Source organism: Lacerta agilis, chromosome 2 (assembly GCF_009819535.1).
Source record: "Lacerta agilis isolate rLacAgi1 chromosome 2, rLacAgi1.pri, whole genome shotgun sequence".
NCBI lineage: Eukaryota > Metazoa > Chordata > Lepidosauria > Squamata > Lacertidae > Lacerta > Lacerta agilis.
The window spans coordinates 95,609,221-95,634,816 of NC_046313.1; the positions used below are offsets into that span (position 1 = coordinate 95,609,221).

Genomic DNA, 25,596 nt, shown 5'->3' on the forward strand with positions numbered 1-25,596 from the left:
TCTCTCTCTCTCTCTCTCTCTCTTTCACTCACACACACACACACACACACACATATACATATACATATAAAGGCCTCATTCAGCACTCTTCAGCGAAGGTGAAAGGCTTCTGGGAAATGATATATAATGAGATGAAAAAAATGTTGAAATATACATTTATAAAAAAGAAGCATTTGTGCTTGGAATTGTAAGAAAAGAGATTAATAGACAAGATTAAAAAACTGTTCCTATATGCAACAACGGCAGCGAGAATGTTACTGGCACAGAAATGAAGCAAGAAGAATTACCGACGAAGGAAGAATGGCAGACAAAATTAATGGACTGTGCAGAATTAGACAAGATGACAGGAAGAATTCGAAACCGGCGGGACCAGGAATTCCTGAAGGATTGGACTACGTTTGAGAAATATTTGAAAGACAATTGTGATCAACAAATCACGCTAGTAGGTTCACAAGAAGTTTTGTAAGGTTAATGTTAGGAAATATTATGGAAATAATTTTGGATGGTAATAATTGCTGAGAGAAAAACTAATAGTGAAGTTGGAAATACAATAAGAAATTTGAAAATTGAAAATCCTGAGAAGTGGTTGATGGAAGTAAAAAATATATATAAGATGTGAATATTAATGAATGTTTAAAAGAATGTATATAAAATTCAATAAAAAATCATATATATAAAAAGAAAGAAAGCACTCTTCAGCAGTTGCATTGCATTTAAACTAAACCAGTGGGGTCTGTGCAGATGAACACAGTAACTTGGCCCCCCATCAGCATCCTGATTGCCCCATGTGCGAAGTTTCTCTCCCAGGAATCTCTGGATCCAAATCATTTCGCCTAGCATCCTGTCACAGTGGCCAGCCTGAAGCTTCTGGGAGGCCTGCTGCAAGGCTTGAAGAGTACAACTCTCCTCTTCTTTCTTCCCCCTTCTGCCTACGCCCAGCAATTAGTATTCAGAAAAACAAGCAAGGCCCTGCAACAAAATATCGTGAGAGAGAGAGACCTGAGCCTGCAGCCCAGAGGATTGGAAAAAAGAAAATTTGACACCAAACAAGGACTCTTGCTCTAACTTGCATCTTGTTTCAAGGGAGCATGAGGCTCCTGCATGCAAGTGATCTGCCCTCCTGGAAGGAGGTCTGGGGGCACAATTGAACTAGAACGACTTTTGCCGCAACCTGAAAGGTGGCCTCAAGGTTAGATTACTGCAATGCATTATACGTAGGGCTGCCTCTGAAGGCAGTTCGGAAACAGCAGCTAGTACAGAATTCAGCGGCCAGAATGAGGCAAGGCACTCTCAGCATATTACACCAATCCTGGTCCGACTGCACTGGCTACCAATTCGTTTCTAGGCCCAATTCACAGTGCTGGTTTTGAGCTATAAAGCCTTAAACGGCTCAGGACTGCAATAACTCAAGGACTAGCTCTTTCCATATTAACCTCCCGGGACCCTGAGATCATCTTCTGAGGCCCTTCTTCCCGTGCCTTCTCCTCGAGAGGTCCGGAGGGTGGCAACATGAGAACGGGCCTTTTTTGCACTGCCTCAATGTCTGTGGAATGCTCTCACCCAGGGAAGTCCACCTGGCGCCTTCATTATACGCCTTTAAGCGCCAGGCAAAAACGTTCCTTTTAAACCATCTGATTGACATCCTATACCCTTTTAAAATGTGGGGTTTGGGGGGGGGTGTTATTGGGCTGTTGTTTTTATTTTGATTATATATTTTGTGGCTTTACATTTTGATTTTGTTCTGCAAACCGCCCTGAGACCTCCGGGTATAGGGTGGTAAGTAAATTCAATAAATAAAATAAAATAAAATAAAGTAAAATAAAATGTTGGGAACGGTCTCAGTCTCGTCCTTTCCTTACAATGTTAATAAACGAACTACACTGCAGGGCTGCTGTTAGCTACTTTTTTGCAGCAGAACCTCCCAACCTGCAACAGGGGTATAACGGTGAACAACTGTTGGGCTGTTGTATACAGTGGAACCCCGGGTTACGCACACCCCAGGTTGCGGACTTTCGAGTTAAGAACGCCCGCATTCCGGAAGCGTTTCCGGAGCGTGCGCAACCCGTGCACGACCCCCGGATGCGCAGGACGCTTCTGTGCACTTCACGCATGTACAGAAACGCTCAAATCGTGCTACTTACGGGTTTGTTGTTGTTGTTGTTTTTCTCATGCATTCGGGATACGCATGGCAACCCGTGAACGGATCGCGTGTGTAATCCAGGGTTCCACTGTACTACTTTATTAGCTTAATCCAATATCCAAGGGGCAATGTGAGTCTAATGCTGATGAATCACACTTCAGGGTTACTGTGACTGACTGCCATGGACTGGCTGGGCACAGAGGAATGGTGGGAGGCAACAGCTGGGGAACTGCCAAGGGAAGAAGGCTCAGAGCCAGGGAACTGGTGGTGGGACAATGATGCGTGGTAAGAGGGAAAAGAGGGAGCAGACTGGGAGGAGGTGGTGTTGGAAGCTGAAGAGGCAACTGGAAGTAGTGAGCAGGAAGAGGCACGATTTCTGTCCTTATCCTGAAGCAAAATTCTTAACCTGAAGTGTTATTGCTGGGTTAGCGGAGTATGTAACCTGAAGTCTCTGTCTCTGAAATTGATCATTCTATTTCATCACTGCAGCCAACAGCAGCTGATAAGAGTTACGTCTCTAATTTGATATAACCAGGTAGCTATCGCCACATCTTCCAGCAGTGAAACACTTATCAATTATGAATTCAATGATGTATTGCGTGAGAAAGTTTTCCCTTTCCCTTTTGCCGTTCTTGAATCTACTGAACACGCACGTATGCATTCCTGGAGGACGTAGAAGTACCAACTCATTTCAAATACTATTTGGAGGAAAGTAACAAGCTAGAAAAGGAAAGCATATTTGCTTTTCGGAGACGAAACATTTGTTCAGGTGTCAGAAATTGTTAATTAGGACTCATCCTTTTCCTGAAATGGGGATGTGCTTTAAATACACAGGATTCAATAAGTGTACCAATACTGCCATCTAGTGCTCAAGACTGCACTGCAATCCGTTTAAAACAGATTACGGAATTCAGTAATATTAGAAGAACATAAATTTGGTTTGTTTTAAAAAAAACAGCCTTCAGTAAATACGCACTTCAGCAGTTTGTGGCTCCAGATCACTTGTGATTTGCGCTGTAATGATATAAGCATTCCTCAATATCACTCGCCTTTATGCAACATGAGGAAAAGAAACACTGGCCTATTTTACAGGGCTGTTGTAAGGATTACAGATATGGGAACTGTTCCAAACACTTAAAATGTGTGCTATACAAATGCCTGTAAAGTATAATCACAGCTTCTAGTGAAGGCAAATAAAGATTTAGGAATTCATCTGGTGGTGCAGAGGGGCAAGGAAGATATGTATTGCATGTACAAACAGCAAACTCCTGATCTATTTTATTTTATTTTAAACACGTTTATATGCAGCCTAACTACCCATAGAAAAGGGAATAGAATTTCATCATAAAACAAAACACTTTCTTAAAACGCCTGCTGGAATAAGAAAGTCTTGGTCGTGTGCCTGAAGTTCAGCAAGGAGGGTGCCTGTCTAATCTCAGGTGGGAGGGAGTTCCACAGGCTTCGGCCAGCTACACTAAATGCACAGTATCCAGTAGCCGTGAGCCTGAGCCATACGGGACTATCACCAGCAACTCTCCCAAGTATCTCAGCGATCAAGCTCATATATAAGAGATCAGGTGGCCCTTGCAATATCCTGGACCCACGTTGTTAAAGGCCTCAGAAATTAATACTTTGAACCTGGCCTGGAAACATATGGGGGGGGGCGGTCAGTGCAAGCTTTTAAGCGCTGTGTTAGCAGCAGGCTGTCCAGCTGCAGCGTTCTGCACCAGCTGAAACTTCCAGAGTTTCAAGGGCGGAAGCGCAGCCTTTCTGTGAGTACGGATCCTTATGTAGCTGAAATGGTCAAGGGAACACACAGGTATCAGGAGGCAGGATTTCGAATCCAACACCACCAGCACAAGAAGCTCAGTGGGGACTGAGCATGCCCTGTAGTGACAGGACGTTGACTGGGGGTGGGGTAGGGGGAGAAAACCAAGAGGGGGTGGAAGGGAGCAGCTAAAGTCTCGTCATAGGCAATTAACCCTCGGCTGCCATTTTCCCTATGCCAGCTGTCTCTCCTGTAGACTTTAGCGTATTTGTTCTGCAGGGATAGTATGATAATAGGAAGAGCCTTCACTCAGCTGCAGGGGCAGGCCTGGCTTCAGACTGCGGCAACCAGGTGGAGTGAAATTGCCACCACAGTTACAGCCTTTGCTGTGCTTTTGCTGCATACAGTCAGGAAAGAAAGAAAGAGCAGGTCCAGACAGGGATTTCGACCGCAGATATGCATCTCCCAGAAGAGGCTTTGTCCAGAAAAGTGGCCTACAGATAAACGAGCTAACTTAATAAATTCAAAACAAAATAAAAAAATAAAAAAATTCCTTCCAGTAGCACCTTAAAAAGGTAAAGGTAAAGGGACCCCTGACCATCAGGTCCAGTCGTGTCCGACTCTGGGGTTGCGGCGCTCATCTTGCTCTATAGGCCGAGGGAGCCGGCGTTTGTCCGCAGACAGCTTCCGGGTCATGTGGCCAGCATGACAAAGCCGCTTCTGGTGAACCAGAGCAGCGCACGGAAACGCCGTTTACCTTCCCGCCGGAGCGGTCCCTATTTATCTACTTGCACTTTGACATGCTTTCGAACTGCTAGGTGGGCAGGAGCTGGGACCGAGCAACGGGAGCTCAACCCGTGGCAGGGATTCGAACCGCCGACCTTCTGATCAGCTAGCCCTAGACTCTGTGGTTTAACCCACAGCGCCACCTGGGTCCCTAATAGTAGCACCTTAGAGACCAACTAAGTTTGTTCTTGGTATGAGCTTTCGTGTGCATGCACACTTCTTCAGATACCTGAATGCACACGGAAGCTCATACCAAGAAGAAACTTACGGTAGTTGGTCTCTAAGGTGCTACTGGAAGGAATTTTTTTTATTTTTTATTTTGTTTTGACTATGGCAGACCAACACGGCTACCTACCTGTAACTGTTAATAAATTCAGTTCAACCTAGAGGCACCTCAGCAAATAAGGACCCTCTCCCACAACCACCAACCCCCTCTCTCACACACACATATACAGTATATACACTATAATATAAAGTTACCAATTTTGCCAGGGGCTAGAGGAGGCAGGAAATCTAATCCTTTCACTCTTATTAAAAACTTTACTTTCGCATATGCAATGGCAGTCCCTCTAAAGAAAACTCCAAGAACCTTTCAAAGTAAGTATGCCTCAAAAGCACCTTTTTTCCTCCTTCAAACTCCAGAATTTTTTTATCATTTTAACTTGTTTTTATGTGAACTTGTTATCACAGGCTGATATCATCCATCACTCCTTCTTTATCTCATCAGCTCATCACCTAATCAGAGGCAGGCAGGTTGGGATGTGATCAGAAAGAATGATTCAAAAGACCATCCGCATTACAGCAGCCGCCTCATGACAAGAGACAAAGATATATCTGCACTCCTGTCACAGCGTGAACCCACACCCTCGGCCTCCGAGGGAGGCAGCAGACACAGCCTGCAGACAGATGGCTGCCAGCGTCACCAAAGGTCTAATTCTTTCGCTTCTGACATCCTAAAAAAAAAATATGACCTGGCTTCCCTTTCATATACTTCCACAGCTCCTGCGGCAGAATCAGAAGTACGCAGGGATAAAACGTTCTGAAGTTATCCGCAGGGGAGAGGGAGATGAGGAAAAGATGCGCTGGACAGATTGCCGAGCTCGGACCAAGAAACTCTCCAGCCAAATTTAAAGCTTAGCCACTCAGCTTCACGTGCCGGCTGCTTCCAAGCTCTGCATCTTTTAAGATGGCGGGCGGTAATAACGCAGCTTGAAGCAAATTGGATAGGGATTGCAAAACGCTTTTGCGCTTTAGAAAAACTAACGCTAATTATTTGGATCATGGGTATCAAGGGTTTTCCATCAAGTAAAGACACTGCTGGGATGTTTTTTTTCCAGGCAGTGAGGAGAGAGGAAACTGGGGGTGTGCTTGATGGCTGCCACTTGGCCTTTCCTGTTACCCAGAAACCCACTTCTCCAGGCATCACCTCCAGCAAAAATATTGTGAGGGAGGAGACTGGGCTTCATCAGAGTTGACTACCCAATAGCCCTATAAAAGATGTTGGGGCACCCTGGCTTTGTGGAGGACCCTCTGATACAGAGTGAGTGTGTGCCTCTGGAGTGACAAGTGCGTTTTCCTCTTAGTGAGTGGGCGAGTCCACAGGGGAACAGCCCTTTAGATGAAGGCCGAGCTGAGCTACTCATGGCTGCACACTTGGATAACTCAGGTAATCTTGACAGACAGGTCACTGTGCATGCTGCTGTTGCCATGACAGCTTTGAGGCAAATACTGCATTTTGTTATTGGGGAAGCATAAACTGCGCGACATCGGAACCATTTTCATCCATGGAGGCCCAAGTGGTGCAGAAGAAGAGAAGAAGAAGAGTTTGGATTTGATATCCCGCTTTATCACTACCCGAAGGAGTCTCAAAGCGGCTCACATTCTCCTTTCCCTTCCTCCCCCACAACAAACACTCTGTGAGGTGAGTGGGGCTGAGAGACTTCAAAGAAGTGTGACTAGCCCAAGGTCACCCAGCAGCTGCATGTGGAGGAGTGGAGACGCGAACCCGGTTCCCCAGATTATGAGTCTACCGTTCTTAACCACTATACCACACTGGCAGGTAACCTTATGCTTGGACTACCGCAATGTGCTCTGTGTGGGGCTTCCCAAGTGACTGGTTCACAAAGACAGTACTATCCTGTTTACCAGTCCACAAAAAGTTTGCATTTTTAATTTAATTTTTTTAAAAAAAATTCATACACAGCAAGAGTTTGCCAACAGATCGGAAATCCAAGTACTGGAGCAGCTAGGAGGGGCGGGGAGTATGCACCCCAGGAAAGAAACACATGATAGTGTAAGAAGGTAGGCATTGGAGAGATTCCTTGGCTGGCTGGTTATGTATTTGACAGATTCTAATTTGCTGGTTTCAGCCTTTAATTGTGTGATTAATCTGCTGGCAGCATCTGCAGCTCTCTGCCTCTATTCATCTTTATTTACAGCCAATTTCCAGCTGCAGCCTTAATTTGAGCTTCCTTCCAATATAACTGCCCTTCTTCTCTGTATTCTCCACCAGGTCCTAATGGCAGCAAAACACATTTTCTCTGCAGGGCCCCCCCCCCGCTTTTTTTTGCCAAATGCTATCCAGTTTAGGCACCCTGGAAGAACATCCAGCATTTGCATGACACAAAGAGTCTCGAGTAGTTTATGAATATTTCAGAAGCTGGCATGATTCATTCAAGAGACAATTCTCCCTTCCTGCCGAGGCCTAGGTTCTGCAACTTGCCAGGGACCTCACGATTTTGCAGCCAAGTGCTTCAATGACTTTATGACACGGCGGCTTAATCCCTGTACACAGAACGCATTTACGGAGCATGTGTTCACATGCATTTCACTCAAGGTACATTGCCGACTTTGGAGATTATTTGCAAATACAGGAGATCCAGCCAAGATACGCAGTCTGGCCATATTGCTCAAGCTTTACAGAGCAGGGGTGCTTCCAACCTGCCCACACTTTTGAGATTCGAATCAGACCAGATGCCTATCTCTATATGACAGAGAGAACGCATTGCAATGTGGGAAACTAGCATGAAATGGAGCAGTCTTGCCTAGAACTCTTTGCACTGACACAACAGCTTTCTATATGTCAGAAATGTTTGTGATGGTGAACATTTAAACACAAAAACCCTCTGTCAGTACTCTGATGTTGTAAAGGTAAAGACCCCTGGATAGTTAAGTCCACTCAAAGGCGACTATGGGCTGTGGCGCTCATCTTGCTTCAGGCCGAGGGAGCTGGCATTTGTCCACAGATAGCTTTCCGGGTCATGTGGCCATGACTAAACTGCTTCTGGCGCAAAGGGGCACTGCGGCAAGTGCCAGAGCGCACGGAAACGCTGTTTACCTTCCCACCTCAGTGGTACCTATTTATCTACTTGTGCAGGCACGCTTTCGAACTGCTAGGTTGGCAGGAGCAGGGACAGAACAATGGGAGCTCACTCCGTTACACGGAATCGAATTCCCAGCCTTCTGATCGGTAAGCCCAAGAGGCTCAGTGGTTTAGACCACAGCGCCACCTGCTCCCTCCTGTGAAGTTGGACCCTTCCGGAATGATTGGTGCCATTGTTATAAGAATTCTTAGGTCTCAAATATAGAATAAACGTTCATAAGTGCACAAGATGAACACACATACATAAGTGTATAAACCACATGTCTGTACAGGGAAGCAATTCTGAAGCCATCTTGATTCTTAATGACATCAAGATGGACACTGCGGGCCAGCGCCGGGGGCATTCTGGCGGTTCCCTCACTGCGAGAAGCAAAGTTACAGGGAACCAGGCAGAGGGCCTTCTCAGTAGTGGTGCCCGCCCTGTAGAACACCCTCCCACCAGATGTCAAAGGAAAAAACAACTACCAGACTTTTAGGAGACATCTGAATTTCCCTGTTTAGGGAAGCTTTTAATATCTGAAGGACTATTGTATTTTAATATTTTGTTGGAGGCCACCCAGAGTGGCTGGTGAGGCCCAGCCGGATGGGCGGGGAATAAATAGTAAATAATAATAATTATTATTATTATTATTACCCCAAATATTTCCCTAACCCTCTCCAAAAAAAATTCCTGCATTGCAGAGGGTTGAACTAGATAGCCACGTGGCTCCTTACAAGTCTACAATTCTATTATTCCAGTTGGAATCTACTGCTTGTGTTATTTTTCATGCAACCCACTAGTTCTCCATTCTTTCGTCAGAATCCTCAAGAAACACACTTGGAATCAGGAGCCAAAAATTGATACCCTGCATAGATCTGGAGTTGTCTCTCAGTGCATCTACCTAACCAGCACAGGTCCACACTCTTCACTTGTAAAGGAAAAGAGCATGAAAACAACAGGGCTGTTGGATTCGAGAGCGTTGCTTCCCTACTCAAATGAAATCCCATGGATCTGAAGCGCCTCCAGCTTCAAAGCCGGGGAAATAACGGAGGTAGCGGCAATGACATATTTTGCAGAGGCGGCTCTCCTGCAGGGGCACGCCCCTGTTTGCCACAGGATAGAAAATCAGTTCCCCCGTTGGTGCCTAGGAATCCAGAAGAAACAGCAGACACAATAACCTCCTAATCAGCACTGACACTGCATTCTAGAGAAGGGCAGCAATTTGGCAATAGCCCAGCAGACCAGAAAATGCTAAGAGAGGCTTCTTCGCGATTCTGGAACACAACAGCCCTGTTTAGGGAAGTTTTTAATGTTTAATGCTCTATTGTGTTTTTAATATTCAATTGGGAGCTGCCCAGAGTGGCTGGGGAAACCCAGCCAGATGGGAGGGGTATAAATAAATTATTAATTATTATTATTATTATTACTACTACTACTACTACTACTTGTGCTTTTGACTCATTCCTTGCAGAGCGGCATAAAAGCCGCTGGTTGCAACCAAGCAATTAAGACATTTGGAGGGATGTCGAAATAACAGCCTTTCCCAGTGGTTACGGCTTGATTAAAACCTAATGACTAATCAATAAAACTATAATTACAACTTTCACCATTTTGCGTGCAATTTGAGACGCGCCAAAAGGGGGGAGGGATCAATCAGGTAACAATCAATAGGTAGTGGGGGGGAGGGGAATGAATCTCCCCCTCAATTGCCTCACCTCTGAGGAAACTGAACCAAACTCCAAATTCAAATATTTGGCAGCCTGGCTTTTTATCAAGAAGAAGAAGAAAGAACACACATACACAAACATACACATTTTAGAAGGCTTCTGCAGAGTGCTGCTTTAACAGGGAGACCGTCGCCCTGAAACGTAACTGATGTTCTAAGGGAGGTCTCTATAGAACTGGCTTCCTCAACCTCGGCCCTCCAGATGTTTTTGGCCTACAACTCCCATCATCCCTAGCTAGCAGTACCAGTGGTCAGGGATGATGGGAATTGTAGTCTCAAAACATCTGGAGGGCCGAGGTTGAGGAAGCCTGCTATAGAATATGCTTCCCTTAACAAGTAATAGGATCCTGAAGCCTCAAATTGCACAGCAGCTGCAATCTCCGTCCGTCCGTCCCCCGCTAGAAAGAACATGGTCCATCCGAGACACTGCAACTCTTTCTGAAGGGCTCAGTGGAAAGCAACGGATGCATATCTGCAATGTTTCCCTGTTACGATGACAGGGGGGCAAAAGGCACCAACCACGGACTGGAGGAGGAGAGGCCGCAAGTGTCTCCTGCATCTACCACCAGAAGCTGTGAAAGACAGCAGCATGACAAACTCATGTGAAAGACAGAAGCATGACAAAGTCCTGGCCCAGGAGGACTTCGACTCAAACCAATTGCTTAAAACTTTCAGGCCAGCACAGAACCAGGGCAAAACGTACCATACTTTTCCGTGTATAAGACCCCCTCATGTATAAGATGCCCCCTATTTGAGGGGACTCAAATTTAAGAAAATGGGGGGGGGGAGAGAGATGGCACACAGTTGTCGAGCTTTTTTACGGAGGGTTGCACAGAGTTGTTGAGCTTTTCTTGGGGGGGGGGGTTGACAAAAATCGGTCACCCGCACGCATCGCAAAATCCCCCTCTCATCTGTCCCCTCACCGGCAAAAGCTGCCAATCGCCCGCCCAACTGCCGCAGCGTCAGCCAATCAACACCACCCATTGACGCAGCAACCAATAACATGCACAATAGCCACTAACGGCCGTGGCAGCAACCAATCAAACGTCCACCCTATGTACTACCCATGTATAAGACAACCGCCATTTTTAGCATGGTTTTACGGGAAAAAAACTAGCCTTTTACACAGAAAAGTACGGTACACAGAATTTTCCCCCAGCATAGTAACTCTTGTGCATTTTATTGCATTTTAAATATATTTTAAAGCTGCCTCAAGATTTTCAGTTAATTGGCAGGATATAAACACTCCAGATACCGAACCTGCCCTATTTTAGACCTCTTGATACTTAGGCATTTTGTCCCTCTGGATATAGATCAACGCTACCAATGGGTTCGTTATCCTTCCAAAGCCTACACTAGGCAGCCGGTGATGGCAGAAATCCCTTACAAAATGACGCCCTTGTTCAGACGTGCACCTGCTCACTCTCCCCCATCCCCCTCTTGTGAAAAACAGATTTGAACTTCTACTTACAACTTCTCCCAAGGAAGCGGCCAGCATGTGCGTGAGAGGAGATGAATATGGAGATGCATCTTTGCGGAGCGTGGCTTTTGTAAACTCGTAGGTGGCAAAGAAGGCAGCAGCTGAAACAGAAGACAGTGTCTGTTAAGCTACTCAGGGGTCCCCTCTGATAATACATGCAACTGTGGGTGCAACAGCAACTACACTTCAAGTGGTATAAGGTGAAGATCTCCTAGCATCTCGCCCAAGGCAAGTGTCCAGACAAAATTCCTGCCCCACCCGCACATCATTCAGAATGTAAATCTCCAGAAGCAGGGAGAAGGCAGTGGCCAAAAATGCTAGGGGGGAAAAAAACTACAGTGCTACCTTGGTTCTCAAACGCCTTGGTAGTTACTCAAACAACTTGGAACCCAAACACTGCAAACCCGGAAGTAAGTGTTCCAGTTTGCGAACAAAATAAATTTTTTTATTATATTATTATTATTTGAGTGCCACACTTCCGTTGTGAGTGTTACGCTGTGGTCTGTCTGTTTTTGCTATTTATTTTGCATTTTTGTTTTTGCGGCTTTTTTGTTTCTTGTTTTTGTGACTGTGTGGAACCCAGTTCAGCTACTGATTGATTGATTGTGTGACTGCAGTACATTATTTAATGCTTTCATTTTATGGGTCAATGGTCTCATTAGATAGTAAAATTCATGTTAAATTGCTGTTTTAGGGGTTGTTTTTAAAAGTCTGGAACAGATTAATCCATTTTGCATTACTTTCTATGGGAAAGCGCGCCTTGGTTTTGGAACGCTTTGGTTTTGGAACGGACTTCCGGAACGGATTAAGTTTGAGAACCAAGGTGCCACTGTACAAGGAATTTTAGTAAGATATAGAAACATCGGCAGCTGCTTTATGCCGAGTCAGACTTTTGGCTGACCTAGCTCAGTACTGTCAACACAGATTGGCAGCCGCTCTCTGGGGTTTCAGGCAGCCCTGCTTGGAGATACCAGAGATTGAACCTGGGACCTTCTGAATGCATGTGCTCTACCCACTGACAGCTACAGCCCTCGTTTGTACAACACTAGCAGGTGCAAAAGGCACACAATTAGAATGAATAGAAGAAAAGTTTTTTAAAAGAAATAAAGAGGGGTTTTAAAAATAAAAAGAATTAAAGAACAGTGCCTGCCAAGCGTAACAATTTGTTTTCCATGACAGAACTGAACTGAGCACACAATTATTTCACACATACATCCACTCTGTGTTAGCTCTCTTCATTTCAGGCAAGGAAAGTAATGTTGTGTTTGCCACTGTCAAACAGCTGGAATTCAGAAACTGGTGCCAGTCTGTTGTTAGGGCAGTGCCCCATTTGTCCTAATGGACCAGCCTCCACTGGGAGGATTTCTTGCATCAAAACATATAAACAGCTTTTTAAAAACTCAACGAAGTTTTAAAATAAAGTTGGGGAACTACACAGCAGACTGTACAGGAATGAGCAATTCAAAATTCAAGTAGGACTTCCAGGTCTTCAGAAACACCAACTCTAGTCACCTTTTATTGTGAATGTTCCATTTTCCTTTAAAAAAGCCACAAATCCAAAATACCAAAATGGTGGCATAAAAGTAAAATTAGATGTTGAAACTGCAGCAGTACCGTATTTACTCGAGTCTAACGCAACATCAAATCCAATGCACACCTTAATTTTCGCAACGTAATTTGGCCAAAAAAAGGTGCGCATTAGATACAAGTGAATACGGTATTTTGTACGGAAAGGAGGGGAGGGTCTAAAAATCTGCCTTCTGTCCAATCAAAGGCCATTTAAAATGCCTAACTCTTGCTGCATCCCAATAAACAGAAAGCGGTTCAGAATGTAACACAGTAATCCATTTACACAACAACCTGTGCGACTGAGTCCGACTGAGCTCAACTGAACTGAACTTCTGAGCCGATGTGCACAGGATTGTGCTGTAAAAACGCAAATGGTGCAGAACAAAAGGAGTGAACCAGAGGAAGAGTTTTTAATTGTGTGACAGGGCTCCTCTCCGTCTGTCGCCCTCTGTTGCTAATCAAAAGATGCTTATCATCTCCAAAAGGAGATAAGAGCACAGACGATGGAGAACAGAAAATTTTCATATCATCTTATGAAGGGCTTGGAAGGTTTGAAGGTGCCCGAGGATGCTTCTGCAAACTTCCAATGACATCCACCAGCAGAAGTCAAGCTGAAAGTGCTCAGAAAAGAGTAAGGGCATTGCTTGGCCTTGCTTCTTTTAAGTTCCATCAACATTTACAATAAGCCTATTCAAATGTAACGCTAAGCCATGTTCTCGTGATAAGCAACAGCAAACTTGTAACTGCAATGTGGACTCCCAGCATTTGAACATAGCAAAATTATGGTTTTAAAAAAGCAAAACCACAGAGTAGACAATACTGGGCTAAATGCGAAACATAGGAAAGAATTCAATGAAGCAACAGAGGAGACTGCTCTGTCAGTGTGGGCGAAAGGGCTTGCACTGACGAAGCAAACTCTCTTCTCCCTGTGCTGTTCTGGGCGTTCTCCAAACCCCGGCTCTGAGTCAACTGGGGGGGGGGCAGGGGCAGGGGCATGCAGGGGAGGAGAACCAGTTAGTTGAATCCGGCCCATAGCAGTTAAGGGACTGAGATACAATGAGGGTGTGCCCTGTCTGAATCTCCACTAGGCCATGAACTTACAAGGCGGTCTTAAGAATCCACTCTTTAAGCCTCAGTCCCCATCTACACCCTCACCTGCAGTATGGGGACAATTATACTGACTTGCCTCTGGGTTGTTGTAAGGATTACATCCATTTCATCACCTGTACCTTCCGGGACACGGGTGGCGCTGTGGGTTAAACCACAGAGCCTAGGGCTTGCTGATCAAAAGGTCAGCGGTTCAAATCCCAGTGACGGGGCGAGCTCCCATTGCTCAGTCCCAGCTCCTGCCCCCCTAGCAGTTCGAAAGCACGTCAAAGTGCAAGTAGATCAATAGGTACCACTCCGCTGGGAAGGTAAACGGCGTTTCCGTGCGCTGCTCTGGTTCACCAGAAGCGGCTCAGTCATGCTGGCCACATGACCTGGAAGCTGTACGCCGGCTCCCTTGGCCAGTAAAGAGAGATGAGCGCCGCAACCCCAGAGTCGGACACGACTGGACCTAATGGTCAGGGGTCCCTTTACCTTTTACATGTGTTACCTGTGATTATTATAACCATTACTTCTAGACCAGGGGTTCCCAGACTGTGGACTGCAGACCACCAGCAGCCCGTAAGTTTCATTCAGGTGGTCTGCGGCATGTCTGTGAAGAAGGCTTGCCATCTGAATCCCATAGAATTACGGTATATGGAATTCAAAATGCAATACAATAAAACACGAGTGTAAGAAATAAAAGGAGCAAAATGTACAATTGAAAACCATCCAGCATCTAGCACAGAACCTTACAGTTCCCACAGTAGAAGAAAGTAATAATTATGTGGTCTGCCAAGACGCTCAGTTATTTCCAAGTGGTCGGGGGGGGGGGGGAGTTGGAGAACTACTGTTCTAGATAAATCCAAAATTTTATCTGGTCTGATTTCTCCCATGAAAGAGAAGGATAATAGTATCCAAAAGATAAGGGGCCTCATTTTCACACCATCTTGATGCCTTCAAGCCTTTTTCAGAGGTACTAGCAAAGTTCGGGCCTGAAACCAACCAGCGGTTAGTTAAGAGGCAGCAGCATTGATCACAAATACAGAATGTATAAAACAAAATCAAAAATTCTTTCCAGTAGCACCTTAGAGACCAACTGAGTTTGTTCCTGGTATGAGCTTTCGTGTGCATGCACACTTCTTCAGATACATGCACACGAAAGCTCATACCAGGAACAAACTCAGTTGGTCTCTAAGGTGCTACTGGAAAGAATTTTTGATTTTGTTTTGACTATGGCAGACCAACACGGCTACCCACCTGTAACAGAATGTATAAACGGCCTCCTTACCATTTGGAAAGGACCCTACAGCAGTAGAAGGAACACCAGCATAGATGCCACGGAAGCCACCAGCCTTCTTAAATCCTTGAGGACTCTGCAGTCTTGTCTTGACTGTATCCAAGGGGAACAATATCAGGTCAACACACACTCCAGCTAGCCCACCAGCCTTCAAAACAGAAAAGAAAAATTTTCATGTTAACTGGGGTGGAGGTGGAGAGAGAGAGACAGACTACTGGTAGGTCAAGTTAAGAACATGCTGGGCAGGTTCACGTGATTAATTTCTCAGTTTAATAAACCAGAAAATGGACAGGTTGTGCAATGGCGCACGGAGCCTCATTTCTGCTGCTTAGCTCCTCCCTTTGTGCAAGCAGCTGAACAAACAAAGTTTCAGGTTTTACCCTAGCTTCCATTTAAGGACAAACCTGGAAACGCTGCTTTAACAGTTTGCAAGCAAAACAGGATATTAAGCCAACTCTAAGCCGCAGTTTTAGAGTCTGGAGCATAGCATAACACAAAATCAGAGGGACAACCACCCCCCAACAACCTTATCCTTGCTGGTCTTGATTCTGGAGTTCACACAATATTGATCACATACACACACGGAGGGGGGCAGTTGCTATCTAATAGCAGCAGGGAACATTCATCATTACCAGGGAAAATAGTCAAGGTGGCCACACCCCACTCACTTTCATTTCACAGAAATCTCTTAGACGGTACCTGTACATTTTGCCCCATAACTTTCTTTCCACAAGGGCTAGTAGAGGATTTTTTTAAGAGTACTAGTCACCCACTAGTACTCCTGAACAACATTTTCAAAGGCAGATTAAAAGTATCCAGACCCTTGATCATCTTGGTTGCCCTCCTCTTGCACCCGATCCAGCTTGTCAACACCCTTTTTAAATTGTGATGCCCAGAACTGGGCACAGTATTTCAGGTGTGGTCGGACCAAGGCAGAATAGAGTGGCACTATTACTTCCCTTGATCCGGACACTATACAGTACTTCTGTTGATGCAGCCTAGAATAGCATTAGCCTTTTTTGCTGTTGCATCACACTGTTGACTCATGTTAAACTTGTGGTCCACTAAAAACCCCTAGATCCTTTTCACATGTACTACCGTTAAGCCAAGTGCCCCACATTTTATATTTGTACAGTTGGTTATTCCTGCCTAAGTGTAGAACCTTACATTTGTCCCTACTGAAATTCATTTTGTTAGTGAAGGCCCAGTTCTCCAATCTGTTAAGGTCATTTTGAATCCTGATTCTGTCTTGCGTGGCATTAGTTACCCCTCCCAGTTTGGTGTCATCTGCAAATTTGATGATATGCACATATTATGTTAGAAGGATACGTCGTTAGAATAAGAAATTGCTGTGGAATACAAGTATGTGGGAACAGCAACAAAGGGACATGAACAGATAGCTAATATTTATTAATTGATAGCATTATACTAAGCACCAAATCGTAAAAAGGACCAACACAGCTCATGCGTATAGTATCTCTCTCATGCAGCCATTTTGAACAGATTCAAATTATTTCAAATCTGCAAAGACACAGGCAGGTCAGACAAGACTACATTACCAACTGGCCAAACAAGATATATCAAGAGGCTATTTATTTATTTTTAAGATTTTTAAGCCACCCTTTAGGGCACACTGTCCTCACAAGGTGGTTTTTACAAAGTTAAAAACAAAACATTACCACGACCATCGCAGCAATAAAATACTCCACCAACCCCTTAATTTGTAAGCAGCAGCAACAACATGGTTTAAAAGAACAGCACACTAAATTTAGACACAGGTAGGTAGCCCTGTTGGTCTGCCATAGTCAAAACAAAATAAAAATAAAAAATTCCTTCCAGTAGCACCTTAGAGACCAACTACGTTTGTTCTTGGTATGAGCTGAAGAAGTGTGCATGCACACGAAAGCTCATACCAAGAACAAACTTAGTTGGTCTCTAAGGTGCTACTGGAAGGAATTTTTTTATTTTATTTGGTTTAAATTTAGACAGACACAGGCTGGAATAAAAATGACTTTAAGGGCCTTTAGCATTTCTCTGGGAAGGGAATGTTAATGGTACAGGGTCACAAGTGAAAAGGGCCGGTTCTTGGTTCCCTCCAATCTAACAGCTCTCACTGGTGGGACAGAAAGAGCAAAGCCTTTGGTGCAAATCTTAAAGTTCTGGCAGGTTCATACAGGTGCAGAGAGTCCTTCAGATAACCTGGTCCAAACCATTTAGGAAGGAAGATGAACTTGTAGCCCTCCAGGTGCTGCTGAACTACAAGTCCCATCAGTCGCAGCCAACTTGACCAATGGTCAGGGATGACAGGCAGTATCTGGAGGGCCATAGGTTCACCCTCGATCACTTGTGCCCTTGAAGGCCAAAACGAGCACTTTAAATTGGGCTTAGAAATGAACAGGGAGCCAATATAAATAGCAAGGAATTGATGTGATAGGATCACCTGCCACCTACAAGCATTCTAACTGCTGCATTCTGTACCAGCTGCAGTTCCTGAGCCATCTTCAAAGTGTAATGTGTATTAGGTAGGCTAATAAGGATTTCTCTAAGCTACTAAAATGTTGATAACAAGACTTCATTATCACATTGCAAAATTAAATGGTGTTGTCCTAAAACACACACACACACACACCAGCAGCAGCAGGTTCTTCCAAACCAAGATACATCAAATGTTCATTTTCTTTGAAAATAAATCAAACAGTAATTAATTTCAGTTCACAAAGTACTGCTGAATATCTTGATGGCAGAAGCCCAGGGAAGCCACCCCCCACTTCCGATATTCTTTTCCATACCATTCAAGAGGGGCTCTCTGGCTACAGTTAAAGTTTTAATCAATAAGTTAATTACTCTTCTAATCAGCTTGGCTATTTTGCATGCATTGATTTTGCAACCCCCTGCAAGCTATATCCTTCTAGCTTCTTCTCCATCACAATTCTTATCTGTAGCAAGTGATTAAAAAGGGGGAAAACAAAATTGATCCGATTTTAATCTAGCCACCTGGCAAAAAGCATGAATCAAAAGTTACTAATTGCTTCTTTGGATTTCAAACTTCTGTACCTTAAAACGTAATTTAAATTCATGAAGTGGCTAATAGAGCATCTGCAGGAGAGCACAAATATCTAGCTGTTTGTTCCACCTGTGGAAAACCATAATGGTTTTTTGTTTTGTTTTTATCACAACAAGGGGATTTAGTCACTCCCTTTGCAATGCTACACCTGCAGCTTGAAAGCTGATAAATAGAAATATTTGCATGCAACTGCCTTTGCAGCTCAAGGCAAATGTGTTCTTCTGTCACCTTTGTATGCAGGGTTTCTAGTTTGGGTCTGCTTCAGGGCTGTGATGGTGAGGGGCCTGGACATGTTTAACTTCAAAAATGTTTGAGAAGAGCCCATAGCACAGTAAATGATCAGCTGCATGCTGTCAGGTTAAATCCCCATCATTTTAAAAGGAATTCAAGGGAAACAGCTTTGCCAAAACCTTGACAGTCAGAGAAAACAATACTGTAAAGAGCCAGCCTCTGATAGGGTGTGACTATAAGTTGACCTTGCTGCTAAATAGTATAGTGTAGCTTCGTAAGTACATATTCTCAACTTACAAATGGAGAACTGAGAAATAGTGATGGTCAATTATTGCTTTAATTAGTTGTTACACAGTTGACTCACATCTTGCGCGCATTTAACTTGCACAATTTCAGCTTTACGTGCTTGGCTGCTGGCTGAAAGCACACACACAAGGCAGAGAGCTTTTAAACTTACTATTTCCATTGAGGTGATACAATGTTATGCCAAATTAGCAACGTAATATGTTCAATGTTTCTAATTTTTGTTAATTTTATTTTACAATACTGTACACTTGTTTTTCTAAAACTGGATAAAAAACATAAGATTTACAAGGTATGCTCCCATGCTGGGGGTTAGTATACAATTCTATAATTCTGTTACTAAAAGCCACCAAATGCCAATTGTTTTCCCAAATGGTACAAGAAAAGAGAATGAAAATCAGCACAATTAAAAAGGAACCTGATAGTCCAAAATGCTCCACGTGGAAGAGGCCACACAAGCCCATTACTGTGTGCAGGAGAAAAGTCAGGCTAAATTATAGATTAGGCCTATAATACAGTATGGGGTTTGTTTGGGTTTGGGGGTTTTGTTGTTGTTTTGGCCATGTTATATACTTATTCAATTCCATGTTATTACACAAATATATGCAGGATGTGTTACAATGGAAAGCTACTACAGTGGTACCTCGGATTAAGTACGCTTCAGGTTACATATGCTTCAAGTTACAGACTCCGCTAACCCAGAAATAACTGAAGAAGAAGTGTGTATGCACACGAAAGCTCATACCAAGAACAAACTCAGTTGGTCTCTAAGGTGCTACTGGAAAGAATTTCCTATTTTGTTTCCAGAAATAACGCTTCAGGTTAAGAACTCGGCTTAAGAACAGAAATCGTGCTCTGGCGGCGCAGCGGCAGCAGGAGGTCTCATTAGCTAAAGTGGTCTTCAGGTTAAGTACGCTTCAGGTTAAGAACGGACCTCCAGAACGAATTAAGTACTTAACCCAAGGTACCACTGTACTGTAGTCTGTAATAGGGCTGATAAAATGTTGCTTGGAGGCCTGCAAATCCTCCCCAAATTTGCATGAAGCCTGCCTGAGCCTGCAATTGTAAATACACTAATCAGAAAATAAATTGTATTGAACTTCTTCCAAAAAAAATATGCTAAGGATTGGATTGTTAAATCTTTCTAGACTTCCAAGCGATACTCAGTATAGTGCCATGAATCACAAATAAAAAATTTAATATTTTATATATGTTCTCCTCCAACAAGATAACTGCCAAGAAAAAAGTCAGGTATGCATTTTCATACCCAGAAAACATCCCTACACACTTTTGCAATTTTATTCTGTAGAGATTGATATTCTTTTAAAAGAAGAAGAAGAAGAAGAAGAAGAAGAAGAAGAAGAAGAAGAAGAATCTGTAATGGAAAACTTGAAAATTTGCTCATAGGTTCTATCCAACCTATGTTTATGGTTTATAGATGCAACCCTAATCCCAATTACCTGTGAGTGAACCCAACTGAATGATAGGACTTACTTCTGAGAAGACACAGAACTGCACTGTAATGCTCTCTACCTCACATTGAACCATACATACTACTTTTCCATGTACACTGCTCTGACAACCTACAAAGTTAAAGCAGCAAGTCCTGCAATCTTAGATTTCCAGGGATTAAGTCTTATTGAACTCAGTGGGGGTTACTTTTGAGTACACAGGCATGGATAGGATGGCACTGTGTGTTTTTTTAACCATCACTTGACAAGCAACATCCATCTAGCTTCTCATCACATATCTGTAATCAGCCATAACTACAACAAATAAAACTAGAGCGTGTTTTTTCTTTTGAATTCCTTTCCTCAATGCGCGTGCACACACAAACACAGGCTCCGATCCTAACCATGCTTACTTAGGAGTAAGACCGACTTCTACCACCACCCTGCCATTCTGATCACCCACCACAAGATAGAGAACAAACCTGGAGGCTCCCAAAACGTTTAAGAAGATTCTCCAGGAGGCTCACACAAACAAGCCAAGCTAGACACATTGGGGATAGTTAATAAAGCAAAGCAAGATCTCTGCCAAACAGACTGGCAGGACAGTTTGTACGCACAAAACCTTGAACCCAGTTTAGGATCCCAGTTTAGGTATCTGAAGAAGTGTGCATGCACACGAAAACTTATATCCAGAACAAACTTAGTTGGTCTCTAAGGTGCTACTGGACAATTTGTTAATTTTTTTTAATTCCAGTTTAGGGGGGTCAATTCTGTAAATGCCTTTAGGCTGAACAAAATCTCACCGTTCATCCCCACCCCCGCCGCCCCACCCTTCCCTTAATTGAATCCGGCAACGCTGCTTGCGTTTGCTTCTCTCACCGTCAGAGAGACCAAGAAATCCCCTCGATCCATGTGCGCACAAAACTTCAGCCGCACGCTGTAAACACACCCGATACTCGTTGCACATGGGCGCAGCCATATTGAAACCTTCCGCCCCACCCCCTGGTCTGTCACATGACCAGCGCTTGCTCAATCAGCTTCCGCTAACGAAGAGTTCAGGGCCGAGCGCTTGCAGCAAGCGCGTGCGCGGCGTCGGAGAGCGAAGCCGCGGTGAAGCATTTGCCCTCTTTTCTGTGCCCTTGGCACCTTCCTCTGTCGCTTGACCGTTCTAATACGGCATGCAATGTTAATGTCTCACTACAAAGGAAACTGATCTGTAGAAAACAAAACTGGGGGGGGGGGGAGGCAATGCACGTATTTTTGTAAAGTAAGAAATATTTAATAAAAAAATATTTTGTAAAAAATAGCAGAAGGATGATTATAATCCATTTTGGAGTGTAGATGAGAAATACCTGTCGGCCGTGTGGGTGATATTTTATCTATATCTGTGTTATGGAATATTTAGTAGTGTGTGTATGTGTGCTATTAAGCAGTGTTTATACACCCTTTAAAAAGAGAGCACGTTATAAAGGATAATTGATAATAAAGTAGCTCCCACCCGCCCTATTAAATTATGGTGGAAAGTTAACAGTATGTGCCAGTTTAAAGTAGCCTACTGGGTGGATTAAAGGGCAAACTGAACTGCATTTTGGGGAAATCTTCCAGCTAATAATGCCACAGAAGAAGCAAAATTCTAAAGTTTATTAAGCATAATAGTTAATTCCAACCTAGCTTCCCTTCTTGCAGTAATAATCTTGATGGAAACTATTCACAGGTAGTCCAAATAAAGCATATTAACAATAGCATCAGTTACAGGTAGGTAGCCATGTTGGTCTGCCATAGTCAAAACAAAAATTAAAATTAAAAAAATCCTTCCTGTAGCACCTTAGAGACCAACTAAGTTTGTTCTTGGTATAAGCTTTCGTGTGTATGCACACGTCTTCAGGTATCTGAAGAAGTGTGCATGCACACGAAAGCTCATACCAAGAACAAGAACAAACTTAGTTGGTCTCTAAGGTGCTACTGGAAGGATTTTTTTATTTTTTATTTTGTTTTAACAATAGCATGCAACTTTAAAAAGAGGACTTGGAATGTGTGCTGTTTAGCTATTTAAGGAAAGGTTTTCATTGCTCCTCTTCACAATTTGAAAAGATTGCGTTCAGTTACAGATACCATGCAGAGAAATGAGGCATTAAAAACTTCATAACCTCCCCTTATCACACTGTAAAAAAAAAAAAATGAAAGCTAAGGGCTTTACATTTAATTCTGTGTAGAATTCATTTGATGTTAAGAACTGAGACATACACAGGATTTATAAGAAGAAATATGGGAAACTGCTTTATAATGCCAGACCCAGATATGTGTCCCCGGAGCCCAGTATTGTCTGTTTTGACTGGCAGCTCCTATAGGGTCACAGGCAGACGTCTTTACCCATGACCTGCTTACCTGAACCTGCTGGTTTAAGATTCTGGGACTGAAGCCGAGATCTTGTGCATGCAAAACACATTCTCTGTCTCTGAGTGATGCTTCCTTACCCAACCACCACCCCAATGCTCTTGTCCATTACTTTGACATAGCCACCTTTTTTAAAAACTTCAGTGCAAAACTGCTCTGTGTAGTTCTCCAAATACTGACCAATCAATCAGATTTATTTTTACCACAAAGGATTTTCAAAAATATTAAGTGGACTCTTTCAAGTTACTGAAATTTTATCTTCATTTTTTGTTGTTGTTCAGTCGTTCAGTCGTGTCCGACTCTTCGTGACCCCATGGACCAGAGCACGCCAGGCACCCCTATCCTCCACTGCCTCTCGCAGTTTGGCCAAACTCATGTTAGTAGCTTCGAGAACACTGTCCAACCATCTCATCCTCTGTCGTCCCCTTCTCCTTGTGCCCTCCATCTTTCCCAACATCAGGGTCTTTTCCAGGGAGTCTTCTCTTCTCATGAGGTGGCCAAAGTACTGGAGCCTCAATTTCAGGATCTGCCCTTCCAGTGAGCACTCAGGGCTGACTTTTTGTTATCATTTTGAGGTGAATTGTCTTTCTTCCCTAACCATGATTGTGGCTGACTCATTTTTCTGGTTTGCTGTGTGACGCATGATATCGGAAACGAACCTTTACCTCTCTTCTCTTCCTAATCAACAGGGCCGCCTCGTCCATAGGGGCTGGTGGCGCTGCGCGCCAGGGCACCGGGCCCCCCAGGGGCGCCCCCACGAGCCCGCCGGCATACCGGACACCCCCTCCCCAACCCACCCCCGCCCCCACGGGCGGATGGGCGCTCGTGCGCCGGCGGGCGGGCGGGCAGGTTGCAAGCCGGCCTCCCAGAGCCCCAGCTGGAGTGCTGGAAGGGCGTGCAAAGCCCCGCACCGCTCCAGCGCCACACCCCTCATCCCCCGCTTGCCCACCCCCCCTCCCAAGAGGCGGCCAGCACGGGAGGGAGGCGGGCGGAGAGGCGGCACGCCGGGGGCGCCGAGGGATTGCCGCGCCATGGTGGCCTATCCCTCTAAGACGGCCCTGCTGATCAATAAACACCTACTCTACATCTTTCCCTTCCAAATGGCTTGATTTAAATCATGGCAATTCCGGGTTTATGTTTTAAGGACCAGCTGAAAGCTGTCAGCTCAAAATTGATGGAGTGGGAGCCAGGAGCAGTAAATGGGATCCTGTCCCCATCTCCACTGCCATCCAAGGCATTGTGCACAGCATCCATGCAGGGTCAGAGCTGTGATAGGTTGAGTTGGGCCCTTGCTCCAAGTGGGAACCCAAATCAAGATTAATGTTGTGTGTGTGCACACATTATTAAAATAAATAATTTTCAGTGATATAGCAGGTGATACTGAATGTTATTGGGGCTGGTGGTGAAACACAGTTGCTGCAACAACAACAACAACAACAACAACAACAACAACAACAACAACAAATGATGTGTAAAGGTAAGCTGCTGGGCAGATGTTTCAGAAGCCGGGTAGAAGCACAAGGTGCCTTTCTTGTTGTCTGATTGCATCTCTTTTGTTAAAGTTTGGGTTCCTTTTTGCTCTCCTTATTTGAACAAAAAATCAGTTTTTAAAGGAAGCCGCCCTCTTGCCACTTATAGTTTTTCATTAACCATACATGCATCCTCTTGGCCCTATCTTGATCTGCAGTACAGTATACATTTAAACGTTTAAATGATACATGCTTGTTGTTTGCCATTTTATTGCAACTGTTGTTAATCTTTTTTTTCTCTTTTTTTCTTTTTTGCACCATAAAATACAGGGATTGGCTCATGGCTACATTTCATGTTTTTTACCCTGGGTGCAATGATAACCTAGTTCCGTTTCTGCACCCAAGGCCAGCCAAATTATTCAGGCAGAAAAATTCCACAAATGTCTCTCCCCCTTCCTGGCAGTAAAATATAACAATAATATAGTAAATAGCTAGCTAGCCATTTGCTACCCTTTCATGCTACTGGAATCAGCTGTCTGAGGCAGCCACTTCAGTCTGCCCAATGGGAGGACCGGCCCTGCAACAGAAACAGGATAACAAGCTGTTCTCTGTGGAACAGAAAAGGAAATGTATCCTCTTCTTGGCCCAGTTTTTCATAATTTATCTCAGCCTTTTCAGCCGAGGATGACAGACATTGAAATTTGGCTATGACTCATTCGCTCAGCTCAAGGATCTCCTCCATCCCGCGCTTCATATTTGATTTGGCTAAGGTCTAAAAGGTTCATTCATAAACATACTTCATTAAAGAGAATGAAGCCTGCCATCACTGCTGGCGCTGAGAGCAAATGTGTACACAAGCTAAGCAGCAATTTCTGTTGAGGGGATGACCTTTCATCATTGCTCTTGATTCTTATGCATACACAAAGAAGATTTCCATTCATCCTAATGAGCTATGCTGGAATCAAGCTCTTGTGAAACGTGACTTGTAATGGCTTGCATGCATAGCTCTTGTCTAGCAAATTTCCAGGGAGCAGCCTTGTTTGTCTGTGGAGCAAAACCAACCATGAGTACTGCAACAGGAGTGAGAAGAAGAAGAAGAAGAAGAGGAGGAGGAGGAGGAGGAGGAGGAGGAGGAGGAGGAGTTTGGATTTGATATCCCGCTTTTCACTACCCAAAGGAGTCTCAAAGCGGCTAACATTCTCCTTTCCCTTCCTCCCCCACAACAAACACTCTGTGAGGTGAGTGGGGCTGAGAGACTTCAGAGAAGTGTGACTAGTCCAAGGTCACCCAGCAGCTGCATGTGGAGGAGCGGAGACGCGAACCCAGCTTCCCAGATTACGAGTCTACCGCTCTTAACCACTACACCACACTGGCTCACACAGGAAACTGTGGCCCTCCAAATGTTGCTGGACTTCAACTGCCATCATCCCAGTCATGCTGGCCGGGACTGAATAGAGCCGGAGTCCA

The 25,596-nt window shown here is 44.3% G+C and overlaps 1 protein-coding gene across 2 annotated transcripts in view; it reads right to left on the reverse strand.

Moving 5' to 3' along the window:
* Positions 1-21,258, reverse strand: part of SLC25A26 (solute carrier family 25 member 26) — a 122,698-nt gene extending 101,440 nt beyond the window's left edge. For both annotated transcript variants that reach the window (XM_033141263.1, XM_033141262.1), the window contains exons 1-3: positions 21,146-21,258; positions 15,209-15,365; positions 11,254-11,363 (exon numbers count right to left, since the gene is read on the reverse strand). In XM_033141263.1, the coding sequence (XP_032997154.1) occupies positions 11,254-11,363; positions 15,209-15,365; positions 21,146-21,178 (300 nt within the window). In that variant the 5' untranslated portion in view covers positions 21,179-21,258. The remainder of the gene's footprint in view (positions 1-11,253; positions 11,364-15,208; positions 15,366-21,145) is intronic.
* Positions 21,259-25,596: the final 4,338 nt, after the last annotated feature.